This window comes from Heteronotia binoei, chromosome 5, assembly GCF_032191835.1.
Source record: "Heteronotia binoei isolate CCM8104 ecotype False Entrance Well chromosome 5, APGP_CSIRO_Hbin_v1, whole genome shotgun sequence".
Lineage (NCBI taxonomy): Eukaryota > Metazoa > Chordata > Lepidosauria > Squamata > Gekkonidae > Heteronotia > Heteronotia binoei.
Window position 1 is genome coordinate 124,302,814 of NC_083227.1, and position 14,887 is coordinate 124,317,700.

The 14,887-nt window shown below is 45.8% G+C and overlaps 1 protein-coding gene across 1 annotated transcript in view; it reads left to right on the plus strand.

Moving 5' to 3' along the window:
• Positions 1-14,887, plus strand: part of CCDC69 (coiled-coil domain containing 69) — an 82,381-nt gene that overhangs the window by 47,515 nt on the left and 19,979 nt on the right. Inside the window, exons 3-4 of the mRNA XM_060240294.1 lie at positions 13,681-13,850; positions 14,169-14,256. Coding sequence (XP_060096277.1) covers positions 13,681-13,850; positions 14,169-14,256 — 258 coding nt within the window. The remainder of the gene's footprint in view (positions 1-13,680; positions 13,851-14,168; positions 14,257-14,887) is intronic.

Consider the following 14,887-nt stretch of genomic DNA (forward strand, 5'->3'; position numbering starts at 1 on the left):
CAGTATAACGTCTGTCCCAGGCAAATTAGTAGAAACTGTAATCAAAGATAGAATGGTTAGGCACATAGAGGGACAAAGCCTGCTAAGAGAAAATCAGCATGACTTTCTGCAAAGGGGAATCAAAAAACCTTTTGGAGTTCTTTGAGAAAGTGAACAAGCATGCAAATAATGGTGACCTGATAGACTTCATATACCTGGACTTTCGAATAGCTTTTGATAAGGTACCTCATCAAAGACTCCAGTCTACCGGTCATGGGATAAGAAGACAAGTTCTCTTATGAATTAAAAACTGGTTAAATGACAGGAAGCAAAGAATAGGAATCAATGGGCAGTTCTCACTGTGCAAGGATGTAAGCAGTGGTGACCTACCAGGATCAGTATTAGGACCAGGACTATTTAATTTATTCATAAATTATCTGGAACTAGGGGTGAGTATTGTAGTGGCCAAGTCACATTTTTTTTTGGCTACCGTTCACCCCCATATATGGTCAGACCATGCCATGATAGGTTGCATATTTAGTGACACCGATGTAGTAAACACATACTCAATACGCAGTGGGAATTGAATACATCTTTATTGCAAGTTGATTATATTGCAAAGGAGCTCAAGAAAGAGATTACTGATTATTTCAAACATTATAGCACATGTGAAGTCTCATCGAATGTAGTGTGGGATGTATTCAAAACCATGTTATGTGGCAAAATTATATCCTTGGCCTCCTCCCATAAATGCATGAAAAATCAGTTGAAAGAAGATCTCTTCAATAAGATTCATCACCTAGAAAATTTACACAAAAACACATGCAGTCAGAAAACGTATAGGAAATTACACATAGAACTCAAGTTGGAAGTCTTAGAAGTATGTGATATTTTTTAAAAATTGGCTATTCTAAAACAAATATTGCCATAGAACACCAAAAGCTCTTAAATATCTTAACTGGAAAACTAAAAAACGCAATTGTGAAAATCATGTTTCATGTATAAAAGATAAAATTGGGCAATTATATTGTTTACACAGATATCTTTTCAATGATTAGTCAATATTACAAGTCTTTTTATACTTCTTCAAACCCTCCTTCTGAATTAGCGTCTATATTCTTACAGGAGAACAATTGTATTTATACCTTGTCAGATTCTCATAAAAGTTTTTTAGACAAATCAATAACAATGCAAGAGTTTCTGTATACTATAAAGGGGCTCAAGAATAACAAAACTCCTGGCCGGGATGGACTCCTGGCTGAATTCTATAGAAAAATTAGCAAAACGGTTAGTTGATCCTCTTATAGAAACATTTGGTTTTCAATAATGGTTTGCTCCCCAGCTCTTGGAATTTGGCAAAAATAGTAGTAATCCCAAAACCAGGATAAGATCCAACTGATACCAAATAACATAGACCTATAATAAGGATTATAAATCATTTGCTTCCATATTGGCTTCTTGTATAAACTCTATAATACATTATTATATTCATTTGGATCAGATAGGGTTTATCCCATGTAGAGATATCTCTGATAATACTAGAAAAAACTCATATATTTTTGCAAACATCATATCCAAAACTCATTAGCTCTCTCCTTAGACCTAGAGAAAGCTTTTGACAGCTTAGAATTTTCTTATATTTGCACACTTTTAGAACATATGAGCTTTGGCCCAAATTTTATCAAGATAATCAAAATGCTATACAGAACCCCTAAGGTTAATCTTTATATAAATTGGCAGTGTTCTAAGGACTTTCCGAGAGGCACTCCTCAGGGTTGTCACCCACCTTATTTGCCTTAGCAATTGAAGCATTAGTCCAAGCAATTAGGAATTATTCTTCCATTTCAGACATCCATATTAATGGGAAACAAATTAAAATTATCTTATTTGCTGATGATATAGGATTATATGTTACTAACCCTATTAGTTCTCTACAAGCTAATGAAAGAACATTTGCAGAATCTGCTCAGTTCTTGGTGTTACAAGTTAACCCTTCTAAATCTAAATTTCTTCTAAATTTCCTTCTAAATTTTCTATCTTACTTTCTAGTGAGCAAGCTCAGTTAATTAACATTATCATATCCAAAACTCATTAGCTCTCTCCTTAGACATAGGGAAAGCTTTTGACAGTTTATAATTTTCTTATATTTGGACACTGTTATATTTTGACAATTTTCTTATATTTGGAGAGCCAGTTTGGTGTAGTGGTTAAGTGCGTGGACTCTTATCTGGGAGAACCGGGTTTGGTTCCCCACTTACACCTACTGGAATGGCCTTGGGTTAGCCATAGCAATCGCAGAGGTTGTACTTGAAAGGGCAGCTGCTGTGAGAGCCCTCTCAGCCCCACCCATCTCACAGGGTGTCTATTGTGGGGGGGGAGAAGATAAAGGAGATTGTAAGCCACTCTGAGTCTCTGATTCAGAGAGAAGGGCGGGGTATAAATCTGCAGTTGTTTGTCTTAAAAAATGTTTTCCTTTAATTGGATTTAAAAGATTTGGCAATATTTAGGGATTCAAATTCCAATTCATATCAAGGATTTATTCATTTGTAATTATAAAACACTCCATAATTCAGTTTTGAATTTGCTTAGGAAGTGGAAGAATGATCATTTTTCTTGGTTAGAGAGGATTCATATAATTCATACCTAACCATACATTCATCTTACCTAAATAGCCTTATTTATTCAGGACTGTTCCAATACACATAGAACCTAACCAATCCAGAAAATGGCATTAAGATTTAGTAGGCTTTGTATGGGCCACTAAAAAGTTAATTTTGAAACTTTAAGTGCTACTAAAACAAAAGGAGGTTTGGCACTTCCCAATCTTAAAAAATATTATGATGCCACTATTTTGTCTTTTGTGATAAAATACTACATTACAGCATATCAAGCTGACTAGAAACTTATTGCACGTGCTTTTTTAGATAAAAAACCTTTTCAGGAAATTTTGTGGGAAGATATCTTTAAATATTTAAACTATTCTCAACCTATCACGATATCATACATGTTATTAAAAATCTGGATATGCAAATGAGATAAACTTGTGGACTTGAAGGTGCGCCTGCTTGGCCCAGGAAGCACGTGGGGAGATGTGAGTGGTGGCTATCGTCCCTGTTGGCCGCTGTTTGCCGAGGGACAGCTTTAGCTGGGAGTTGTGTCTGTAGCCACTCACATCTCACAGAATGCCTGCCATGGTGCCCTGCCTGACAGTCCCATGGCCACAGCATTCGGGATCCCTGCCGAGGCACACCCGGCATTGCACGGGGGTTCCCAGGTCCCCTCCCTATGTTTTTCTACCTTATCTTTCTTTTTTGTGTCTCCCCGCAGGACTTCAGCTCTGCCTGCCATTTCATTGTCTTCCCCATGCCTTTTCCAACAAGTGCATGAATTTTTGATGGGATTCCGAGAGTGGTCCCGGCAATTCTGGTTTAATAATAGAATGAAGTGCCCAAGAGGCATCAGCATACATGGGAGCGTGCGGTGTCCCCCCAGTGTCCCCAGGTGTGTGAGCGGCCGCACTCAAGGCATGTTCTCGTCCCTGGGTGCCTTGCCCATGTGCTGATTGGCCCATATGTGAGCTCGCACATGCTCCCGATGCAAGTGCCCCCCAAAGTACTGCTGGGTGGCAGCCCATACCTCCGCCTCCTCATTCTCCCCCATCGGCGATCCGGGGTCTGGGAGGGGAAGGTCCTGGGGGGCGGCAGGTGGCGATATTGTGTAGCATGACGCACACAGCGATCAGCTTAGCCACAGGCAGGGGCTGCATGCTGCGTCGCCCACCTGTGTGGTGCAGGCAGCAGAACCTCATCAGCTGCCCAAAGGCACGCTCAATGACCATGCGAGTGGCCCTGTGCCCCTGGTTGTATGCTGCCTGGTCCTCAGGTGCGTCCTCCTGGTACAGCGTCAGCAGGTAGGGCAGCAACGGGTAGCCTCATTCACCTGTGGAGACAGGAAGGTGAGGACAGGGGATGGGAGGGGCACCCCACGCCGCCACCTGGTGGCCTTACCTAGCAACCACCCCTGCCCATCTGGCCAGGCTGCCAGGAGGTGATTGAGCCCCGAGGACGTGAAGATCTGGGCGTCATGTACACTCCCAGGGAACTTCATTACCAGATCTGTGAAGGGTCCCTGGTGATTGCAGGATGCCTGCATGTTGAGGTTGTAGAAGTGGTGCCTGTTCCGGTACACCATGGGATCCTTCCGCGGGGCCACCAGGGCAACATGCGTGCAGTCCACAGCCCCCACAACATTGGGGAACTCCATGACCACTGTGAAGCCAGCTCTGGAAGTCCACAGCTCCTCCTCACCTGTTGGGAACTGCACATGCTGCTGGAGGCGCTGAAGCGTGGCGTCTAGGAAGAAGTGGAGGCAGTGGCTGGCCGACAACCGGGAGACCTCCAGGACCTCGGCCACCACACTTTGGAAGGAGCTGGTCGCCAGGAAGCGTAGGGAGATGAGGACCCGCTGCAGGACGGGGGTGGGGCGGGGGCTGGTCACCCGGCTGCAGAGGCTTGCCCTGAACTGCTCACACAGGTCCTGGATGGTGGCACGGTCCAGGCGAAAGCGGTCCAGACAGGAGGCATCCTCAAGACGCAAAGTGCTCAGGTGCTCCCAGTATCTGCGCGCCTGACGGTGTCTCCGCTGCCACCGTGCAACCCACACATAGAGAGCAGGGAGGATATGCAACGGCAGCACCTGGGGGGGCTCTGGCGGTGGGATGAGGGGGCACCATCCACCACAGGCCCCTATGGTTTGCGTCCTGTGTGCGTGGGCTGCGGTGGCCGTGCTACCTTCCCCAGGCGCTCCACCACAGCTTCCAGACACTGCTGGAGCTGTGAGGAGCCCTGCACGAGCTGTGGCGTGGGGCCGTCGAGGCCAACAGATGCCCTGCTGGTGTCCCTGGGTGGGGCGGTGTGAGAACAACCACTATCAGCCAGCTGCGGTCAGCAGCCCCCACATTCCACTGCCCATGGGAGGAATGGCAGCAGACGGATCAGCATCGACCGAGAGTCACTGCCAACCAAACTGAACTGAGGCAGAGAAGGCACTCCTCTTTGACTTGGTGGCTGAGAATGCTGTGATGGCATTTGCTGTCACAAGAGCCGGTGGGGCGAACTCTTGTTGGTGGGGTTTCTGGCATATGGCTGCGGAGCGAGTGTCTTCTGTGACCAGGTCCCCCGCACAGAGCAGTCCACCCTGAAGCATTGGAATGACTCCTTCGGTCCTGCCAAGAAGCGGGTCTGGCATCTCATCGCTGAGGGCTCGACCTATGAGGAGGTGGTGGCCTGGGCCCTGACTGGCTCTGAGGCAATCATGGGACTCCCTCATCTACTCAGTGGCTGTAGCTGGCCACGGCATTGAGGTGATCTGCGGTAGGTTGGCACCTTCCCCCCACCCCCGTTCTCGCCACCGTGGGACTGCCAGATTCTGATGGCAACACCCTTTGCCCCCCCCCCCAGATGACTCCCAGGAATTGTTGCAGGCTGCCACGAGCTCCACTGTGGACTCAGAGGCAGGAGGCCACTCTAGCGAGAGAGCCAAAGACTGCAGCTGGCCACCGAGCACCTGCGGGACGGGAGGTCGGCAGGTCCAGCACCCCCCGCCGCCCCCAGGACGTCCGGACAGCCGTCAGGAGGTGCCAAATCAGGGGGAGGACTCATCAAGTGAGGAGGTCATGGATGCCGCGGTGGGTGACCTCCATCTGTCCACAGATGATGAGCGGCCTGAGTCCCCTCAAGGTGTGACACTGAGCACAGGGCATGGGGCGTCCGCGACTGGCTGCTCGTGCCAGCATCTGATCCCACACCATGACACTGGTGGCCGACATGGTGAAGAACCTACGGAGGGTGTCCCCACACAGATGGTCAGCCCTAGCTGCCTCCCTCATGCTATGGACCCTGGATCTGCCCACATCCCCACACCATGCCCTGGGGGCCAGGAATGCGGGGGGGGGCAGGCACTGTCGGTGCGGGTGTTTGCAGAGAGAGCGGTGTGATGTGCTCAACGGTGAGCCCCAGTAAAGAAGTGAGTCAGACACCTGCAGCTAGTGCTAAAACAGTGTATTTACAATATATACAACGTGCTCACTAATGCAGTCAAATACATTAAACACAGGACCAAAGCGCTCCGCCAGCAAGTGAACTCTCGAAGAGAGACCTGTGCATTGCAAGCACAGTCCATATATAGTTCTATCAGCCAATCCTGGCAGTCCACAGTCATGCTGACTCAGCAGGTCCTTTCCACCTGTCTTCTGCCGGCTCAAACCGGCTTGTAGATAAGGTCACTGTGACCTAGCATGCTAGCTAGATCACCTGCTGTCACATTTGAGCTGTCAAACTGTGTAAAGGTAGATTCAACTACTGACAGGCACGGCAGACTTGTGTGTGGGGCAGCCCGTCCCCCCTGGCCCCTAACGAGAGGGAGCCGCTGGAGGATCTGCTGGAGGCGGAGCTGTGGGGCGGCCGGTCCCATCAGGTGGGCGTGGTGTCCTGGTCGACATCCCTGACGGTGCATGTGCGCAGCGTCTCCCCGCCTGCCTTGCCACAGGGGGCCCGCCCTGGGAGCGGCAGGAGTAGCCCCTCCGCTGGCCACCAGGGACTGATTAATATTAGCGAGCAGGCCACTCCTGTGACTGCCTCACCACGGCCAGGAGACTGGACAGGTGGTCAGTGGCCATGGACATGGTCCCTTGAATCCCCTCCATCCAGCGTTGGCCCATGGCCATGGCCTCCCACCATTCCCGGTGCCCCTCCAGCTGGTCCTGCTCTATGGCTGCCCACATGGAAGACAAGGTGGCAGGGATTCTTTGAGCTGGCCGTGGTCCCCGAGCCCTGCACAGCCTTCTGCAATTTAAGTGAAATAAGGACTGTAATGCTGGAATTACACCTGAACAGTGGAATAAGATCTGGAATTTTCCCGTGCTTCACTCCGAGGTTTTAAATATACAGTTATTAGCCTATAAAGTACTAACAGGATGATAGTCCAATTATACCATAGGAAAATGTAGCGAATTCCTTTATGCTGGAAGGGATGCAGTGAGTTAGGCTCATTTCATCATTGCTGGTGGGCCTGTAAAAATATCTATCAATTTTGGCAGGATATTTTAAAAGAGATTAGAAATCTAACTGGGTATGAAATCCCACTGGTCAAGAATTAATACTTCTTAACCTATGTGTTATGTATTTGCTGTGTTATGTATTGCATCTCACTGGGTTCCTGTTGCCTGAGCTTGAGACAGGCACTCCTTTCAAACCAGAATCCTGAAGCCTGGAAGAACTGGCCAATCAGGATGCTAGGCATGTAATGCCTTGTAACAAAGATATTCAAATGAAGGATTCTGGAGTGAGCCAATAGGATTAACTGTTGCCTGCTGGGGGGCGTGGTTAACCATGGCCAAATTATATGAGGTTGCAGTTTTGCCTGTGTTCCTCTGTGACTGTTTCTTCTTGCAATAAAGTGTTCTTGGTTGATTCAGAGCTGACTGAACTCACTTTATTTCAGAAACACACTTCTATTTAAGATAAGAGTTGGCATGTCCAATTCAAGAAATATCTGGGGACTTTTGGGGTGGAGCCAGGAGACATTGGAGTGGAATCAGGAGAAGGGTTGTGACAAACATAACTGAACTCCAAAGGGAGTTCTGGCCATCACATTTAAAGGGACTGCACACCTTCTCTCCATTGGAAATAATGAAGGATAGGGGCACCTACTTTTAAGATTCATAGAACTGGACCCCATGGTCTAATATTTTTGAAATTTGGAGGGTCTTTTGAGGAGAGGTGTTGAATGCTCTGCTGCAAGTTTGGTGCCTCTACCTCAAATGACAGCCCCCCCAGAGCCCCAGATATCACAACCGCGTAGCAAATTATATTTGTGCCTTGCTGTACAAGATAAAGCCGTCTGGAGCTTCGGTCTCCATGAAAGACTATACTGTTGGGATGGCCACCTACACCCTTCTGTTATGAAATAGGACATTTATTTGTTGTTTAGTGACTATGGGTGACTGGGTGATGTTCCTTTAATGTTTAGTTCTGTATGAATCTGTTGGTGACTATTTGAGAAATTTTTACTGGCAACAATCCTAGTAAACATTTTGTATAAATTTAGAGGCTGGTTTTCACGGAGGTTTATACCTTTACCCCTGCCTCACCTGGGGATTGGCAACCCTAATTTAAGATCAGGCAACAGTTTATTATGATCCTATTAATGACTGCCAAATTTTTAATTGCTTCATTTTGGAAATCCAAATATGTCCCTACTGTTGATCAATAGCGTGCCAAGGTATGGTTGTTTTTTACTATGGATAAAATTCCAGACACATTACACAGGACGGATTCTCGAATGGATTTATCGAATCTGTTAGCTAAATGGGTTCCTATCCTAGAATAGGAATGGCAAACTACCAAGTTTTTTAAAAATACTAGCTATTTATCAAAGATTTCAGGTTTTCACGGCTGGTAACATCATTAGGGTTTGTAGAATCTTTCGGGATCAATGATGATGTTACCAGCCGTGAAAACCTGAAATCTTTGATAACACGCCTCTACGGGGAGGAATCCTACCACCTGATCCGACGGCTGGAGACACTCCGCAAGAGAAAAGCCCAACTCCTCTGCTCACTCACCTTTCTGCTACGCTGCCGTGATACAGAGATCACTCCCCGCTTTCTACAGCAAAAACGCCACTTCAGTACTCCATCTGCTCACCGCATCTATAACCATATGGAAAGAGCCCTACTACATGACAGAATACACCAAACCCGGCGGGATCTAGCCCTCAACGACCGCCAACTTCTTCTCATTCACCTTGAACTCAGCAACAAACTACAGAAAAATGACTAGGACCTTGTTGACCGCATCACTCACACTTCTCATATATCCACCATGGGTCTGGCAACTGAGCAACAAAAACAAAAGTATAACAACATCTCCAGAACCAAGCAACCCTCTCCTACACTGGACACACAACGCACAGTCGTCAACCTGTCCAAACGACAACTGACAACAGCTGAAATCTCTGTGCTCTCCAAAGGAGGGAACTTCGCCATCACCCCTTCCAGAATTCCTACAGAAGACATTATCGCTAACATTGAAGCCAGTATTCGCAACCTCCCACGACACATTACAGAAGAAATAAGAAGAGAATCATCAAGAATCTTACAACATGCTAAACCCCCAAAAAGCAACCTCACCCATGCAGAAAGATCAGCTCTAAAAACCCTCAACACTGACAAGGACATACTGGTTCTTGCAGCGGATAAGGGGAACGCCACAGTTATTCTCAATACAGAAGACTACCATAATAAAATTCAGGACCTTCTCAAGCCAGATACATACTGGAAACTTCGCTGCGATCCCACCACAAGAATACTTCGGAAAACAAATCTGTTCATCAAAGGCTCTTCAATACCGATTGAGGATCAACGCCTGCTCAGAAAGTCTGAAGCTCTGCCCCCCAGACTATATGGCCTACCTAAGATCCACAAACCCAATGTTCCTCTTAGACCGATAGTCAACGCCATCGGCTCACCTACCTACGCCATAGGCAAACACTTGACCGGCCTTCTTCAACCCCGTGTGGGCAACACCACCTCTTACATTAGGGACTCATCACATTTTTTGGAAAAAATCAAACCCCTAAAACTCCAACCAAGCGATCTTTTAGTAAGCTTCGATGTCATCTCATTGTTCACCATGGTTCCCATCAAAGAAACCCTTGTTCAACTACAACACATCTTTCCTGATGACATCACTGCCCTATTTCACCACGTGCTCACCACTACCTACTTCCAGTGGAACAATAACTTTTATGAACAAATCGATGGAGTTGCCAAGGGAAGCCCCCTTAGCCCTGTCATCGCTAACTTTTACATGGAAACCTTCGAAGATACAGCACTAAGATCTGCCCTCCTAAAACCACGTTGCTGGCTCCGATATGTGGATGATGTTTTTGCCATCTGGAGTCATGGAGAGGCTGCTTTGAATAACTTTCTCCTTCATCTGAATTCAGTCCATCCTCGTATCCAGTTCACCGTGAAGAAAGAAAACAATGGTCAACTTGCCTTTCTTGACGTTCTCATTACCAGGAAAGACGACGGAAAACTCGGCCACACTGTATTCAGGAAACCCACACACACCGATCGCTATCTAAATAAGAATTCCAATCATCATCCTCGCCAAAAACGTACAGTTGTAAAAACCCTCATTCACCGTGCATCACGCATCTGTGAACCAAGCCAACTCCAACAGGAACTACACCACCTCAAACAGTCACTGCAGGCCAATGGATACTCCCAACAAGAAATTAGAAGAGCCCTCCATCCCAGGAGACCATCCACACCAAATCCTGAGCCACTCACAAATGTGGGTACAGCCTTCCTGCCCTACATAAAATCTGTCACCGACCGCATTGGCAAAATTCTCAAACGCCATAATGTTGACACAGTCTTCAAGCCCACACAACAGATCCGCCACATGCTGCGCTCGGCCAAAGATATGAGAGATCCACTTTCAACCCCTGGAGTCTACAAAATACCCTGCTCCTGTGGTGCAGTCTACATTGGCACTACCCAACGCAGTATCAACACCCGTCTCACCGAACACAAGAGACACTGTCGCTTGTTTCAGCCAGAAAAATCAGCTGTAGCTGAACATGCACTTCAAGAAGGAGACCACGTCATCCACTTTGAAAGAACTGAAATCCTTTCTACGGTCTCACATTATCATACCCGCCTGAACAGAGAAGCTATTGAGATTTACAAACACCAGCACAATTTTAACAGAAAGGAAGAAGGCATTTTCATCCACCAATCTTGGTACCCAGCTCTGCAAAAAATTTTCGATAAAAAATTAAAATGTTTAAAAGAGAGGGAGGTAGCTGAAAATAGCCTGCCTCCACCTTCTGACTGCTGGTATTCCAAGGAGGTCTCCCATCCAAGTACTTGACAGAGTCAAGCCTGCTTAGCTTTTGAGATCTGATGAGAATGGGCTTGCCTGGGCTATCCTTGTCAGGTCCCTTGGCTAGTTTTTATATGTCTGTACCTAAGGATCAAATTTGTAGCCAGCTGCTCAGGAGTAATTCTACAGCCAGCTGCTCAAACAGCTGGAGTTGGCCCAGGAGGCAAGCACGCTGTCATTTCTCCTACAGTTCTGCTTGTAGCCTGGAGGGCTGGGAACTTAGTTTCAACTTAGTTTCACCTGTTGACTCAGGGCTGCAGACTGTCAGTGGCTCAGCACCAGCTGTTGGCTGTGAATCCTGCCCAGCCTGTAGTTCATCCTCCTTCTTGCTGGCTTCTGTTGACTCAGAGCTGGCTACACATGGCTCCTCCTCTCCTGATGATTCCTCACTGAGCCCTGGCTGACCCACAACATTCAGCAGGGTTCCTCTTATGTTCTTATGTATCTCCATGTGAAATATAAATATGACCGGGGGGGGGGAATTCCTAGGAGAACACATTTCACATATGTTATTTCCTGTACAGTGTAACTCCACATTCTTTGGAATATTCATGATAATATTAGCCTATTCCAATATTAGTTGTCATAGACAGGTAGAATTTTTGTTGTAAATTATATAGTTGTTGAGGAAGGAAAAAATCTGGCAATAGTCTAAGGCTTTGACAGCTGGTCCAACTCACTTAGCCAAGGAATTCTCCTTAAATAAGCAACTCCTCCTTTTAACAAACAGTAAGTACAATTCAGTAATGAGGGGGAAAGCAGACATCTTTCTGAGAAGAAGGGGGTTTCTAGCATTCAGGATAAAAGAACTTGCACGTGTTTGTCCAGAAAACTGCTTTCATAATTATTTAAGTTAGCTTTGCTCTTGCCTTGTATAGCTGAAAATTCTACTGCTGCTGAGGAATACAGCATAGTATTAAGGGGGAGAGGACTGTTCCCATTGCTAGTCTAGCAAAAGGATACCCCTGTCTTTTCTTCTTTTTCTTTTTCTTTGCATGTTGTCTTTGTGAGCCCTTTAGATGAGGAACATTTTTATTGTGGTGCTGTGGTAGAAAGTGCAGTGAAGTCACAGGTGACTTACGGCAACCCTGCAGGGTTTTCAAGACAAGAGACGTTCAGAGGTGATTTGCCTCCACATCATGACTCTGGTATTCTTTGGAGGTCTCCCATCCAAATACTAGCCAGGGCTGATCCTCCTTAGCTCAGGGTAGCCTGGGCTATCCAGGTCAGCACATTGTGGTACAACCTATTCATTTGTTTTTCCTACACTCATTTATATGCACTTGATAGAAAACTAACAAGGTGCAAAAAATTAAAATGGCAGAAAAGGAAAGACTCTGGGGTTCAGTTTGTACAAGAGAAAAACAGTGGAGCTCTGAAATTTGGTTGGATCCCTAGTCCTTACCTATGCAAGTTCAGATAGGTTTGGGTATGTTCTGTGCACAATTCTGATCATATGGGGGCCATCCATGGACTGGATGGATTCAGCAGTGGTTTTACAGGAATGTCTCTCCTTGGCCAGTATGGGCTCAGGCCAGGAATGATGGCCGATATAGGCTTCCAGACCTGAGCAGCAAGGCTGTTTCAGCCAGGGTTCCAACAATAATGAAATATTTCACATACATGGCTTGTTTAATCCCTACAGAATTAAGAGTATAAATCAGATCAACCTTTCTTGAGGTGGTGCTAGGTTGCCAGCCTCCAGATGGGGCCTGGATATCTCCTGCTTTTGCAACTAATCTTTAGCTGGAGAAAATGGCTGCTTTGGAGGCTCCATGACATTGTACCCTGCTGAGGCCCCTCCCTAAACCCCACCCTATCCTGGATCCACCTCCAAAGTCTTCAGGTATTTTCCAGCACAATCCTATGTGTTACCTGGATGACAGAATACCATCCTCACAGATACTCAGCTGGCACCAAGTGTGCTGTGTTTGCTAAAGGTGCACTTACTTATCCAGATGTTCTGTTGATTATGTTGCTTATCCAGGTGTTTGAGTTTTAAAAAAGCACTTTGCTTTTATTATATGATCATTGCTTATATTTTTTTTTAATTGTAAGCTTTCTCAAGTGCCTTTGGTGGAAAGACATTAATAAAGAAATATTAGCCCCATGTTACTGATTCGGCAGAGTCAGTAACTTCTCTAATATTGCTTTGTAGGCTCCTGGCTGAGTAAAGATTTCAAGTGGAGATTTCATACTTCATGACTTTAGCTTCTTGGACAAATTATGTATGTCCTCAAGGGAATAATGCATACCCACCTCCTTGACAGGCCACCTTTAGTTGGCTCTGGCAGTTACACGGGGAGGTCAGTTTGATGTTCAAACACTTCAGCTGCATTATTAATGTCTCTCCAACCTTTAAATATTAAAATACTCTTTATGAATGCAGGTCAATGGGGCTTGGGACCCAGTGAGGCATTGCATGCAGAAAGTTTCTGTGTCAATCTTCAGCGTCTCCGAGTTAAAAGATAATCCCATGAACACGTCAATAACAAGGAAAGTAATCTGTGACAGTGTTCCCTGTAAGCTGTGTGCATGAGCAGCTGCTCATGAATACAGGAAGCACCACTCAGCAGCAGTCTGGAGCTGCACAGGGTCTTGCACGGCCCATTGTCCATTTTAAGATTATTCTGCTTAGGATGTGAACTGTTCTGACTCAGTAGGGGAAAAGGATTAGAAGGAACACTGTAGACTGTGGAGCTTTAAAACGCTGCCTGCCTATTTTTTTTCCTCCTTGAACATATAGCCAATGCAGCACATGTGCATGAGGAAGCAGAGAAAGAGAAGGCAGAGCTGCTGGAAAAGCAGAGGAACAGGATCACAAGTCTCCAGCAACAACACCAGGAGGAGAAAGAATCTTTGAAGAATGCACACCGAGCTGAGACGGAGAGACTTAGTCTAGAAGTTAAAACCCAGGTTGGAGTCTCACAGTTCCATTTTGTCATTATTTTGTTCTCACCATGACCGAATGAATGTCAGCAACTCACATTCATCTGCACTGTGTTGGAGTGATAGTAATATCCTCTGAGAGTAGGGCATGCCATATTTTATTTATTTATTTATTTATTTATATTGGGATTTATACCCCGCCCTTCGCACCGAAGTGTCTTATTATGAGAGTAGTACACATCATTATTTACATCAGTACTTTGATAGAAAGCAGTAACAGAATAGGTGTGTTTGGTTTTTGTTAACATTACTTATGTTATATTTTTGCCCATTTGGGGTTTTTAGGTGGAGAAGGAGAAGGATTTAGAATGTAGACAGCAAATTGCTGAGCAGTGTGAATTGCTGAAGAGACAGCAGGAAGAGAGGCTGCAAGGTAAGAGTCCAAAAGCTGTCTACAGGTTTACTTGCATCTGCTGCTCACTTATATCTCCACTCAGTACCATTGTTTCATCTCTTTTCCTCTTTCAAGTCCAATGATTAAAGAGCACTGGGATGTCACAAATGTTGCCCTAATGGTCAACAAAGACTCTGTGATATGATATGGCAGGCAGATATTCAAGGGCACAAAGCCTCTGTGGGGAAAAAGAAGCACTCCCTAGATGATGTTTAGTAGAACATATGTTTTTCCAGATAATATCAATGATGTTATTCACATCTGCATCTCATTTGTTGTTAATTATGGACTCCTTGGCAGTGTTCATAATGTTCTCTGGAGGCCTCCCATTCAAACATTGGCCAGACCATATTTCCTGAGTATTAATGTTGCTATATCAGATTGGTGCCATGGCCTGGATAGCCCAGGCTAGGCAGATTTCGGAAGCTAAGCAGGATCAGCCATGGCTGGGTGGAAGACCTTCAAGAAACACCAGGGTTGTATGCAATGGCAAAACACCTCTGAATGTCTTTTGCCTTAAAAACCTTGTGTGGTCACCATAAGTCAGCTGCAACTTGGCCAAAAAATAAAATTAAAATTAAAAAATCAAATGGGTGGAGTGTACTTCCAT